This window comes from Trachymyrmex septentrionalis, unplaced genomic scaffold, assembly GCF_001594115.1.
Source record: "Trachymyrmex septentrionalis isolate Tsep2-gDNA-1 unplaced genomic scaffold, Tsep1.0 scaffold51, whole genome shotgun sequence".
NCBI classification, from domain to species: Eukaryota; Metazoa; Arthropoda; class Insecta; order Hymenoptera; family Formicidae; genus Trachymyrmex; species Trachymyrmex septentrionalis.
Window position 1 is genome coordinate 95,334 of NW_017305683.1, and position 14,742 is coordinate 110,075.

At 33.6% G+C, this 14,742-nt stretch overlaps 1 protein-coding gene across 4 annotated transcripts in view; it reads left to right on the plus strand.

Annotated features, from left to right (window-relative positions):
• LOC108751785 (neurotrimin) overlaps window positions 1-13,485 on the plus strand; it is a 79,298-nt gene extending 65,813 nt beyond the window's left edge. For 2 of the 4 annotated variants that reach the window (XM_018492190.1, XM_018492192.1), the window contains exons 6-11: window positions 1,388-1,516; window positions 5,373-5,510; window positions 6,086-6,250; window positions 7,056-7,124; window positions 7,493-7,567; window positions 13,161-13,485. In XM_018492190.1, coding sequence (XP_018347692.1) covers window positions 1,388-1,516; window positions 5,373-5,510; window positions 6,086-6,250; window positions 7,056-7,124; window positions 7,493-7,567; window positions 13,161-13,306 — 722 coding nt within the window. In that variant the 3' untranslated portion in view covers window positions 13,307-13,485. Of the gene's footprint in view, window positions 1-1,387; window positions 1,517-5,372; window positions 5,511-6,085; window positions 6,251-7,055; window positions 7,125-7,492; window positions 7,568-8,429; window positions 8,463-13,160 lie in introns of those variants that run through there. The other 2 variants (XM_018492191.1, XM_018492193.1) reach the window with 2 other exon arrangements.
• The last annotated feature ends 1,257 nt before the right edge of the window (window positions 13,486-14,742 follow it).

Here is a 14,742-nt window from a genome sequence, read left to right on the forward strand (position 1 = left end):
AATGTTATGCCATATTTTACTATCTGAATTGTTGTAGCAACCAATCTTTTTTTCAGTTAGCGATACACTAACAAAGACACGTAATAAATAATAGCAGTTCGAAAAAACTTTTTTGTGAAATTGTTAAATGGAAATTTTATTACACCAAATTAATAAATTCCACATTTGTCCCAATTCTTTTGACTAATTATTACATATTACGTGAATCATCTGCATTTTAAATTGTACGGTATAACGTATAGTATAATATTACTTACATAATATGTATGATAGAAAATGATTCAATCGATGCGATCAACATATGCTAAACATTCGTTGAATATATAATTTCTATATCCAGATAAAATACGCATGTCATATGCAATCTATTAAGTGACGACAGCGAGGTAACGCATAGATCATTCCATCAAATACAGCAGTTTCTCCGTTAATATGACGATCTGCTTTGATCCACCGTTCTAGTTTGATATGCATACAAGTAATGCGTTATAAATAGTGTAGTCGCTCTTAAAATGAGAATAAATTACATAGAATCAAAATTTATAATGTGCATACGATAAGAAATATCAAATTTGATTTTCCAAATATTCTGAGGATTTATTAATATATCCAATAACATTTAATTATGTACCTGCTTTGTTTTCACGCGTCGGAAATTATTGTTATTGAGATCTGAATCGAATAGAATCGGTGGCAATAATGCGATTATTGGCACGCGATTATCTTTAATGCTAGCAGCTCTCTTGACGGAGTACAGACATAATTCGCCTTTACAGAGTTTAATCTACCTCCTATCTCTGCTTTATATGTCATCTGCGCCAGTCATATCAACCAACATGCCAGAAATGAATGCAGCGTAGATGCAAATAGCTCTCTAGCAAGGCGCAAAGTGCTCTTTGTCACACGACATGCAATAAAAGTTTCGACGCATATGCGCATCGCGTGCTTTCAGCGGCCTGCGCTCCGATAAATGTTGCCTTCTTTGTCAACATTATCGATATCAATACGTTTCGGAATAATACTGATATTATCATGATACACTTCGCTTATTAATTCGTGAGAAAAATTACAATCACGGCGAGCTGCGCTTGCCAAATTGTATTTACACGTTATAGAATAATTATTTTGGGCGGAATATGATACGAGAGGATTTTTCAGCGATTTGCTATCTACAATGCAAACACATTTTAATTAAAAAGTATCGTTTAATTAAAAATTCGATTATTAATTAATTGCTTATAGGTTTTATATTATAGTTTACAACAATTGTATTTTTTAACTTTTATGTTGCAATAAACATTGAAAATACCAGAAGAGTATATTAAATGCGTTTTCCTAAAGCTTTTGCAGTTTACATATTAATATATGTGAACATTTTATGTTCCAGTGAATGTCGTGGATGGCGAAGTGCTGCATATCGTGAAGATAAGCCGTCTTCACATGGGAGCTTATTTATGCATAGCTTCAAACGGCGTTCCGCCATCGGTGAGCAAGCGCGTCTCGCTACGTGTGCAATGTAAGTTACTAATTTTCTCACAAAGAATTCCCATCACGCGCATAAACATTTCTTGAAATTTTTGAATTTACTGTACATAATAACGTAATATGAACAATGCAGTTCTTAATAAAGGAATTGTATCGCGTGCAGCGATACAATTAAAAAAAAAAAAAAGAAAAAAAGAAAATAAAATCGAACGATTTTCCATACAATTTAATATTTATTTATAAATACCGGTAGGAGAAACATTTCAAAATATTCGTAAAGCTATGGATCCGTGCCCATCCATGCCCATTAACGTAACGAATTCAGATAAAACCAATAGTTCGCAAAGGCAGCGATTTTAATATTGATTTCTCTGATTGAAAAAGTTTGTAGGAATTATTTTCCACAGCGTGAGTATCTCGAAACTGAACCAATCGAAACTTCGCGAGATCGTGTCGGATCGAACATAAATTAAAATATCTATGTATGAATGAGTATATACTTTTAATGTTTTATATTTTTATTTGTTTTATATTTAATTATTGATAAATTGTATATATATATGTTTAATTAAATAGTTTAAAAATTAGAATTAGAATAATATACTTTTTCTTAATTTATATTATAGCTCTTTAAAATTAATCTGTCTATGAAAATAATTTTATCTAACTTTTGTAAATATTTCTATAATACACACACACATTTATATACAATTTTCACGTGATTCTATTTATTTCGCTGTATTTATAGTATTAGTGTCAATATCGGATATATATATTTTTAGGAATTTATTTAGTATAGATTATATTGATTTTGCATCAATATCATACTATTGAGCACTGGATTTGGCGCATACACTATTGATTTCTCTGCGTATCTATATGCCATTAGCGAAAACTACGATGTCATCGTAATACTGTGCACTTTGGTATTATGATAAGAGCAGGATAAAACTTGGAAAGGAGCGACTATTGTCGCATAAGGATACCGGCGTATTTTTCTGTACAAGAAAAGATGATAAGAAAAGATGATGGAGAGAATCCAGTTTTTATCATACCTCCCCGATTGCGAAGCGCGCGTAACTTGGTAAATGCTGGTCGCTGGAAGCAGTAAAGCACGATGTCGGATATATTATACTTTTAATGAACTCGACGTGGTTCATAAACGTTAGAAATGAAATAAAGCCACTACTTTTCTTTGATATATGAACTACGCTAATATCGCTGCTTGTGAACTAGTTTTTATTAATCTCTCAACGTTACACCAACTGCATGCTGTATATAATTTCAAACAAGTCTTGTAGCATTATAAATATCTTGTAGTATTTTATATTCTCTATCGTGCATAGATTTGACATAACATTACAATTTATGACGTATTATTTCACATGGAAGTTATATTTTTGAGAATAACTTTCTTGCTGAAGATACAAATTTTTTAATATTGATTAAAAATGTTTGTGTGAAACAATAGATACATATACGAAAAATTATATACGTAATTTGAGTCACTTATTAATACATCGTATAATTTGTGAATAATAGTGTTATCGTAATGTATTATAAAGTGGAGAGAAAATATCGATAACTATAAAAGAATACATTTTATTAACATAGGAATTAAATGACGGGACCAATCTTATTTGACGAATACAGCTACAATTCGTTGAAGAATGGCTGTTCTTCATCCGTAGAAGTATTCTCGCGCGATGCGCTATGCATTAGGTCGGTTTTCAACGTCTCATTTAGCCACCAATTTATGGGTGGCTACTTGACCCAGATATGGTCGATATACGTCCGTTCCTCCCGGTGAACCTATTTCAACCGTCGCCCATCTACCGACAATTCTTGGATTCCATTTAGTTTAGGGTGCGAAACGCGTCCCTGCGCCATCTTTTCTGGCACATTACTTCCTCACTTCTGCGCTTTCTTTCCGTAAGCGAACACAAATATTAATAATCGTCCAAGAAATTCAAGCCTCAAACGGCGTATTTTTCGTACGAGGATCACGAATTGCGTCAACTATTTTGGCCACTTACGACCCAGGCACGGCATAGTATTTTTCTTTCGGGGATTTCTCGGGAATATTATATGGCATATGTAGTACATTCTCTCGGATGTTGATTTGCTGACGGTGCGTGAGGCATGATAAACGCACAAGTATTATTAACTCATGACGTGAATTAATAACAGCCGTGTATCACAGAAATATATCGTCTAACTTTTTCGGTGACTTTATTTTTAGTAGATAGTTATGCTTTTTTTTTACAATAGATCGTGTGCAATTATAACACAATTTATACGAAGATTTATAAAGATTGAGCTCGTTCCAGCGATAGTTAATTTTAAAAGAAAATAATGTTTTAAGATATCGGGAAAAATTGAAATCTGAAGCTAATGTAAATTATTCGGATATATAGAGATATTAAGATAATATGTACTTTATCTTTATTGGATGAGTGCTCTTGATTCAATATTTATAAATGTTAAACGTTACAGGCTCACGGATCAAACTTTTAAACACTTCGGTGTCACTGAAAGATTTAGTAAACAAAAAATATATTTTTAAATTATGTTGAATAATATATATGAAATTGTAGTTTCGTTTCTGTCAACGGATTTATTGATAGCTCAGCAGGATAGTTTGAAAGGGAAATAGGTGGAAAAACTCTGCAGCTATGTTGAAAGTGCACCCTCTACTAGTAAATCGCGATTTACGTCCGTTCGTAAAAGATGAAACTATGACACAATCCCATTCCTACATCGAGATATCAGTATCGATCGAGAAAGAACAGTCGTGCATTTATGGTACACCAGATACACCAATATCAAATATCAATTGAATTTTTATATAAAATACTATATTTTCTTTAAAATTCTTAACATACTACAAGTATTTAGTTATAATAATCTAAAACAATAAACATGAATCTTGACTAGCAGTATAAACTGAATGATAAATTTAATAAAAATATATGGATTCCTTGCAAGAGAATTTCATAAACAATTTTATCAGCTTATGTAAAAGAGATTTCTTTTATAAGAAATTTGTAAAATGTAATTTGCGTATTTCAAAATTATAAATTCGCAGTTAAAACAAATCGATAGAAACATTTCCTTGAAACGTCTCATTAAAAGACTGAATAAAATTGAAATAAATACGCAGAAAGAAGAACTTTTTTATGTCGTAAATGTTTTGTTTCTTCAGTAGAAAATTTTTTGATGAAGTCAACATGCAGTCCGCATTGCATGCAATGGCATTTATTTTTGGACAGTGCTTTTACATCGTGACAACCTCTAAAGCAAAGATGAGCATATGTGCAATTGCATGCAATACCGCGCGTTGCCAGGTTTTTTGCAAGGTTCTACTGAATTTTCGGACGTTAAAAACGGCTTGTAACTTAGAGAGGAAAAGAGAATTCTGAATACATATTTGTATAAGCTTTCTACATTGTTTTTAATGAGTTCTCCGATTAGCATTTAACAAACATCAGACTGCTAGGATTGGTCTGATCTCAAGCAAGAGATAATTAATTCCGCTGGCTACTTGTAGTATTGTGCTGCATTTGTATTTTACAAAAATATACATACTAAATATAAAATTATATAGAACATACAACACACACACACACACACACACACACACACACACACACACACACACACACACACACACACACACACACATACCCACACACACAACAAGCTTCATGAATATCGTTAGTTAATTCAGTTGTTATAATCAATTTAAACTCTGAAATATTTTCACATTTCCCATAATTACTTTTGTCTTACATATTAATGCAAATTTATTCATTGCGTCCCATCGTTCCTAGCAACTGGAAAGTATATATACATAATTCATGATGAATATCATTTCTGTGTTACAGTTCCACCCATGCTCTCTATACCAAATCAGTTGGAAGGAGCGTATATTGGACAAGACGTTACCCTCGAGTGTCATACTGAAGCTTACCCGAACTCGATAAATTATTGGACAACCGAACGCGGCGACATGATAGTCTCTGGTAATTTTAAGAATCCGAATGCACACATTCCCTACAACCATTGCATGTCTGATAAGTTTGAAATATCTATTTAGAATTCCAGCGAAAAGCAACATTTCAGTTTTTTAAAAATATTACTGTTGTTGCATATTTGTTGATTGCATACAAAAATTTTGTTACAAAAATCACTATGCAATATTATTACACAATATTATTGAATATTCTAGTCTTCGTTTACTTGTTTAAGATTGTATAAATAAATAAAATAAAATTGCACATAAATAAAAGTAGATACTAATTACAACAGTCTAATAAATGAAAATCAAATATTAATTTTATTCTAAAAAATTATTTTATTCTAAAAAATGACTCAAAAATTTAAAAGTTTAGTTTGATATTTTAAAATTTTGTTCACGTACTGAACAAGCATGAAAATTATAAATACGTAAACAAATGGTTATTAGAAGTTTTCACACAACGTATAAATGAACAATTCCATGTAGACTGTATGATATTTAAAATCGTCCTCTTATCTCTCACGATTTCACAATTCTATTTTTAAATAGAAGCCCGAGAACCTGGTTTTATTTGCACAGGCAATTCTGTTTCAGGCGACAAGTACGATGCGGTAGCCACCGACAGTGGTTACAACAGGTACATGATACTGAAGATAAGGAACGTCGGTCCGAAAGATTTTGGTTCGTATAAATGCATCGCACAAAATTCTCTTGGCGGAACGGATGGTGTCATCAAATTAGATGGTAAGTCGTAAAACGATGATAATAAGGATATCAGTACATATCTAATGTGATACAAGTAAAAAATTCGATAAAGATATATCCTCGCACAGAGTAAAAAACGTTTAACATTGTGCATTAAAAAAGTATCGAGCAAAGTGATATCAAGTTGTGGTCTATTTAAGATCGATTATTTGAAATCGACGTCTGCGCGCTAATGGTGAAATAATTGGTTTCCAATAGTAAGTTACTTAAAGATATTTGAGTCTTTGCCGTTAACGAGCATAGACGAGATTGAGTAGACTTCTCTTACGAGCATTAATCATAATAATTGCTCATTAAATTTATATTTAACATAATTATCAGATATAATGCAATCATCAAAAAAGCAGACAGAAAGTCTTCTTAAAAATTTTATATTACTAAGTACAAACTGATATATCAACTTGTGCGAATTGTAAAGATCTCAATTTCAAATAATACACAAAAGCAAAGTGGAGCATGATAGGACGCGGAAGTTCGAGAAGTTTCATAGAAACTCCTCGAAATATGTTGTTTTCTTGACAACGTTAATAGTAGACTAGAAAGGGAAGTTTTGTTTAGTTTAACCGACGACCCACGCGAAAACAATTGTAGACCGTTTCAACGTGTCTCAGCATCATGGACTTGTGAAGAGTAATCGTAAAATCTAACAAACTTCTACGTCGTAATGATACTTGACTTATTTGTGTATATCTTCAGTATCATCTATTACTCTGAATGCAATTCTATACATTCTTGAGCGCTCGAATTTAGTATTAAAGTATACCACTTAATTACTTTAACGCAGAAATCCCAGCTCCGTCGACAACAACTACAACACAGCAGCCATACGATGCAACGTCAGCTCACAAGAATGGTAACTAAATTTATTTAAATATTGATATCGTTCCTCAGTTTATGTCTGTATCAGTTATATCTGTCTCAGTTATATTTGTTATACATACAATAAGTATGTAGGACACAGCTGTAGAAAAGATACGTCGTGATCTAAATTGAGCGGTAAGGTAATGCAGTATTACCTTAAACCGCTGGAAGCGTTTAATATGGATCTCGAAATAGGTAGAAATAATATTTTAACTTAGGATCGAGCGAAGCCTCTGAGAGAGAAATCCGGCATTCATTTATTTCTCGATTCTTAAGTAAAACCATCCGTTTCAACTCCTCGTTCGCAGCAGCCTACCGTAGAGCACCAATGTAAAACCGCCTTTGTGTAATGCATTTTAGGTAGAAACAGTAACAAGAAATCACGACAAAATCAACGACCTTTCGACTACGAGGTCGAGGAATGGCGAAATCCAGGTCAGTAAATATCTATTTTAACACGCTCCGCGTAGAGCCCAGGCATTTCCCATGACGATACACGTTCCGTCTGAACCGGCATGTCGTTCGAGTAATTAGTGTAATTAAAACCTCGTCAACGATCTACGATCGAGGGGAAGGGAGGGAAGGGAAAAGGGAGAGCCTAAGAGAGAAAATCCACTAAATTGGCAATGCTCTGTGATCCACTTTATCCGCGAGCGAATTACTTCGTCGCGTTACTCGGCCCCCTTTATTGACTGGGAAGGATTCTGCGGTCATTCCTTCGCTGTCGTAAAATCTAACGTGAGAATATACGAGTACGTTAACTGACTGTTTGCTTGCTCATTGAGCAAAGATCAATAATTGCGTAATATTTTTTTTGCGTACTACAACTAAAATGATTAAAAATTAAAAAGTTTTAATTAAACTTTTTTTCAACATTCATTAGGAAAAAACATACAATATTGAACGATATTTCCTATTTCGGACTCACACTGAGTCTAGTTAATATTTAATACATTTATTAAAAAATATCAAATAATTATTATACTTTTTTTTTATAAAGTGTTCTTTAAAATAACACTATATTTATATCATTATAACTTTATATTGTACATATAAAATTGTTGTATACGTATACTGTGCTCCACTACCAATGCTCTTGTATTAATCAGGTTAAACTACAAGGGATTACAAGATGTCTGTTAAAACATTTTCACGTAAATCCTTTGTACAAGTTTACTATCCCCAGATTTCGAAATTTGACCATAGTATAATAGTTAATGTATTCCACGCGGGGCATTCAATTGCATTTCGATGTCATCGACAAACGCAAAAAAGGATCGCTACTTTTCTTTTTCAGAATCTGACGTATTTTTCAAACAATGATCACGTATAAGTTTCACCGTCTAAATCTGTTTACACGGATCGTTTTCCACAGTATTTTCATCGATTCCGATTTCTATTGCAAAAGGTAGACTTCGCGCGTTAACGACTTCAAGCACTTCACAGATTCTTATATTATACAAGCCAGCTGACGGAGATTGGCGGCAGAATGCAAGTTCAAAACTCACTTGGAATGACTTTGTTCAAAGATTCCCCCAAGCGTCGACTAGCTCTCCCTTCCTGAAGTTTACTTTCAATTAATGAAAAACGAGCTGCGTTGACCCGCGGCCGTCTACTACCTCTGGTATCAGGAAGTGGAAAGAAGGAAATGGAGAGAGGCAAACTCTTCCATTATTTTTTTCTCACTTTATGTTTTTTCCTTTCCTTCTCTAAAAATCAATTGACTTTGAGAGTCTTGTCTCGTGTGCATACAATTATATTTTTTTTCGACCATTTCTTACAATTAATAATTAATTCTTATCTAATGTTATAAAAACAATTAGTACGTATATACATCCACTTTATAACCTACGAATTTAAATCATAAATTATATAGAATGATTTTAAAAAAGACCACTTGTTTTAACTTTGGATAGCATACACTTGATTGAGAATAATCAAGGAGATTTGTGACGCGATTTTTTATAAAAATTAATTTTAAATGAGAAAACTTGTTATGTTGTTTTATTATGCATGTAGAATATGCCAGTGAAACAATTCTTAAACATCTATTATATCTGGATACGATTAAAATTTGTTGACTTGTATAGTAAATTATTTTACGTTATAAATCACTTGATAAAAGTTATTGACGTATCTTCGATAAGTGACCGAACGATTTAAGATTCATTTACCTTAAGGTTCATTGTAATTAATTAGAAGTTCGAGTACCTTGAAGCGATTTTCAAGCCAAATGATTGAAATATAATCAATGGTAAGAGAATGTACAGACTAAAATGCCAGTAAAGATGTTGTTAAAGTGTTGGAAAATGGCTCGTCTGTCGCCGACCATGCGGAAAGTCACGTACAGTGGATTTTACTGGTAGGTGGGAATAACTTTTTCCGAACGGACGTGCGGTTTCGACGTCCGTTCCTGGCGGGCAAGCCGAGGGGCACGATGAACTACTCTCGAGAAACGCCTTGCATTTGGGACGACTATCTGCCAATGCTAGGAAAAAAGCAAAAAAAGGATATTTTTCTCAAGTCGTTACATTCTGGCTTTTTGCAGAAAACAAATTTTGATAATATCGTTCGTCCTAAATGTCTACGTGCTAAGAAATACGAAAAGTTTCTAGAAAATGATTGATTTAAGTTTAAACTTTATTGAAATATTTGAGACAAATAATAATAATTTCTTCAGAAATTATGTATTTATTATATATAATGAAATACTAACAAATTATATATAAAATAAAATTTCTAATGATTATATATATAAAATATATTTTTTAGAAATATATTGTTTAACATTTGTTAAATATGGTAGATGTACACAATAACAATTTTGTCATTATGACCTACTTTAAAAATTTTAATGGAACGATTTGAAAGTGAAACTAATGAAACGAGTAAAAGTTTTGTTTCATCCAGATAGTAGTGCTGTTAATAAATGCAACTTGTTACAAGGGAGTAGATCCTAGATTATTTGATAATGCCGTGGGTGGAAGTCATTAAGGTAATCGGGGTCATGAAGTTTTATCACCGCAATAATCGTACATTCTGATGTATGGTCTACCGTCATTGATATATTCGTTTCTATAATGTTACTGACTATACATTAGTGCCACAGGTGGCGATGTTGATTCGACTTCAATTCATTTATCAAAGTTCGGACAATCAATAAAAGTTACCGTTGGTAGATGTGAGTTTAATCGAATAAAATAGAGCTTTTTCTAAAGTTTCTGACGCCTGCGTACCATTCAATCTATTTCGTATAATAGGTATTTATAGAATTTACCGATAATTATTTATATGCTATTTAAGTAACGTATAAATTAATTCCTATATTAATAATATTATCATGAAATTTATTCAAGGATTAATTTACGCCTAATAGTTCTACGTATATCAGAGCTTTATACTTTTTTAATTTTTGCTTGTTATACTGAACAATATTATGAGAAGGCATAATCGTTATGTTTGTAAACTCACTGTTGAAGATTATTTCTTTCGCGTATTAAAGCGTAAAAATTTGTTTAAACAACCTTATTAAAGTTTAAGGACTTTCAAGTGTGTAGCTCAGCACCGGAAGCACAATATATCATGACGCGCTTCGCGTAGCAGCTCTTAGCTACGTATCTCACTACGTGTCTCATCGCTCTTCTCGCCACATAACAAATGAAAAAGCTCGCAAGACACATCTGCGAATTACTGCGGCACCGCAATTAATCCAGTAACATTTCATCCGGCGTTTCTTTGATGGTAACGGTTGATAAGGGCCGATTTAACAGACGTCGGATGTATTTAATCTCAAATGAATTTACCCTTCCTGCGTTCTCGGGGGTCCGGCCGCTCCTCATCGCCGAGGGTTTTATCTCGTTAAAAAGGGATTTACGCGAGTTGAACATCGCAGAAATTCCGGTAGAACCGAGAGTTCGCTCGAATTTAATTCCCGGACGCGCACGGGAGGGGGCGGCGGCTCACGGTTCTCCTCCTGACTCCCCTTTCTCTTTGTCCTCTCCCCCCTCCCCCCCCCTCGTTTCACATTATCCGCAACAACTCCTCGTATTTATCTTCCGTATCCGCTCGTTACCGTACGTGCATGTATTCGGTCGCGCCGAGAATGAGGCCACTGAGGAAATGAGCCGCCGAGCTTGACGATTTTCGCGTATTCTCAAGCGCTACCAACTATTTGTTCCGGACGCCGCGCAGCTGGCAAACGGCGGTGCTGCTGGCCACGTTACGTGAAAATACAGCCAAGAAGTTTGTCCAAAACGTGTCGACGGTGGTGGTGTTCGCGGTCGATGATACAAAGTGCGAACGGTATTCCGATGGTCGTCTGCCCTGCGGCTAACCCTATTGACTGGAGCAAGAGAATATTACTTCTCGGGCGATGAATAAATTGCCTTCTTTATTATCAGCAGCGCTTGACTTTTATTTATTACATAAAACTATATTTTTGTCATATATATGAAATATCGTACACGAAAAGAATGGGCAATTGAGGTATCTAAAAATTTCGGTACAGATCTGAAAATTATTTTGTGTGGGATCATCAAAATAATTATGTATTATAAAATGCTTAAGTGCTGATTATCGAAGCATTGCTCAATTACTCATTATAGTTGAAATTCGTTAAATTATTATTTTGATGGTTTAATAACATTATTTTTTAATCTGTATTCAGTTGTATTCAATTGTAATTTTTTTAATACTTTAGCTAAATCGTTCTTTTTGTGTAATTATAACTAGATAGAATAAATTATTTGCTCAAGATTCACACACACGTTTATAAGAGAAACGAAATTTATTTTTCAAATGTGTAAATTTTATATTTATTAGTAAGAAATCAAGTAAAATTTGTATTTCGAATATATAAATAACATATTTGTTATGAATAAATATATAATTTAGGTTTTTGTTAAGACAATTTTATTAATAACCTAAACGGTTTTCTTTTCATAAATATAAAATTGGATGATACGTAATCTATATTATTTAAAAGAAATTGATGGACAGGTTTAAAATCGTTCTAATTATCGTATATTGATTAAATGTCCATTTCTATCGTATATGTGTGTAGCAAAATACATTGAAGAACTTTTTGTGACGAATATACTAAAATGGTGTGTAATTGATTATACATTGAATTATAATCGATCAAATTTCTCCAAACGTGTTATTCCAATTCATAAAAATAACCTGCAATTGAATTGTATGACTAGATGCTTGTGAACAATTATTTTATTCGCGTTTCTCTCTTGCTCGATCTTCTATTTGTCGTATAATGAGTTGGATAAGTTTGTCGCATGTATATATGTACATACATATATATATATATATATATATATATATATATATATATACAATATATACACATATATATGTGTGTATTTATATTACAAATATAATACCATTATGACTGATGCAAATGAACTTTATGACATCTATAAGTGGAAGTAATTACGTTTATAAATTCATTATACATGCCTTCGTTAAAAATCTTTTATCAGTTCTTTAATTTTACAAGTTTTACGGTATCGCGTTTTACAGAGAACAATACATAATCATTAGAGACATTTTAGGTATTTTTATACACTTATATCTATTCAATTACTGACTTTATCATGAATAATAAATTATAATTCGATAGAAGAAAATGTAGGAATATGAGATAAAAATGGAATTAAATCGGTCAAAGTGATGTATAATATATTTTTTCAATTTCCCGAATGTGTACTATATATATTAGTAAGATTATTTATAATTTATGTTTGAATTTATAGTATAACATCTAGAGGTCTATCTAAGGACCGCGTATACTCTGATCGTTTCTAACTAATCTATATTCCAGAACTGATAAACAAAACGTAATATTTTAGGTCTCATATTTCAACGTTTCTTTCTACTTTCTTTTATCTAGCTGTTCTTTTTGCGAATAAATTATTAATTATTGTATATTCGAAAAAGAATGGTACTTTTTTTATTATATTCACATAATCGTTCCATTTTGCTAGAACAACCGCAGCGTAGTTTCGTCTGTTTCCAGACTACGATAGGGATTTCGGCCCAGCATCGATGAGGCCACCGGGTGAGCTGCCGGACGTCCAGAGCTCGGGTATGTCCCATCGTGTGCCGCTCATCCTTCTCATTTCGAGCCTTCTGTCATTGCTGGTATCGGCCATCCGAAGGTGATTCTTACGTCGCAGGAACGGGGCTTCCAGTTCTAGTGTTTATTGGTCGGCATCCGGGCCGGCGACAGCTGGTGCGCGCGTGGTTCCGGTGTGCCATCAGGCAAATGACGGACGAATACTAACCGCGTCGCGCTTGAAATTATTTTCGTACTAAAAGTAAACTTATACAAAGAGAAAAAAAGCGCAAAGGAAATATATATATATGGAAATAATATATATATATATGAATATATAAATATATAAATATATATATAATATATCGTGTAAGTATATATGCGGTGAGTACGAAGTTACATTTAGGCTTTCTCGACTGATCGTGTGAAAATAGTGCGACTTGACTCTCTTATGTACGGGACAAGCTTCCCATTCCGCGACCGTCTCGACGAACTCTCTTGAACAGAAACGTCAAGGAGAGATGCTGCAGCGCATACATTGAGAGAGACTCGTCACCCGCGATGTCCTTCTATCAGGTGATCCCGCGTTGAATAGCTTCGGGGATTGGGAATACACTTAGTCCATGATGAGGAAACCGAGACTTCTCCTTGGAAATTCGGGACATTTCGAGGACTGAGAATCCCCGGCTAGCGCAGCGATCGTGTCCGCCTCTTCTTTTTATCTATAAATCGAAGTGTTAGATTAGCGAAACTTGATAATTCGCACACAATGATGAATCTGCTGGAATTTTTTCTACTATGATCTCCATAATATCTTCCTAACACGCAACTCCCGAAAAAATATTTGGATTTACGATTGGCCACCGTATTAACGTTCTTCAAAAGTAACGTTTTTTCAAATGCTTGACTATCCGTAACTATTATCACCGATACATTTTTCACATATTATCAGCTTCCGATACGCCGTGTGAAACGAAACGTCATGCACATTTGCCATAATTTATGAAACCATTCAGTAATCATTAGGCGATAATTAATTATCTTCTTTCGAAAAAATTGAGAGACATTAATGCATTTTAATTGTTGACGTTTTTATATTATGTAGGCGTTTTTGCCATATCACGAGAAAGACAAAGAAACTGTATTCAGTAAATATACATATACGTATGCATAAAATGATAAAAAGATATAAATAAACAAATATATATATAGATATATATATATATACATATACGTACGGATCGTAGTTGTGTCGAGACGCATCGCTCGGTAACCTCGTAATTAGTTGTTGATAAGGATTGATAAGGAGTGCAAGTATAATTCGAGCACATGGTCCTACATGCGTTTTGCGTGATGCGATTGCTAACAGAGTTCAATGAAAATCTGTAAGCTCGCACCCGAGTATGTGTGTTTTGGGGAAAGAATTAACGCTAGACATCAAGTAGCCTCGAATCATCGACGACGGTGACGCAGAGAGCTTCGTGGCTTCTTTTTGCGCGATTATGACATTTCGATGGAGTGAAATATCGGTTTCTATCGCGGT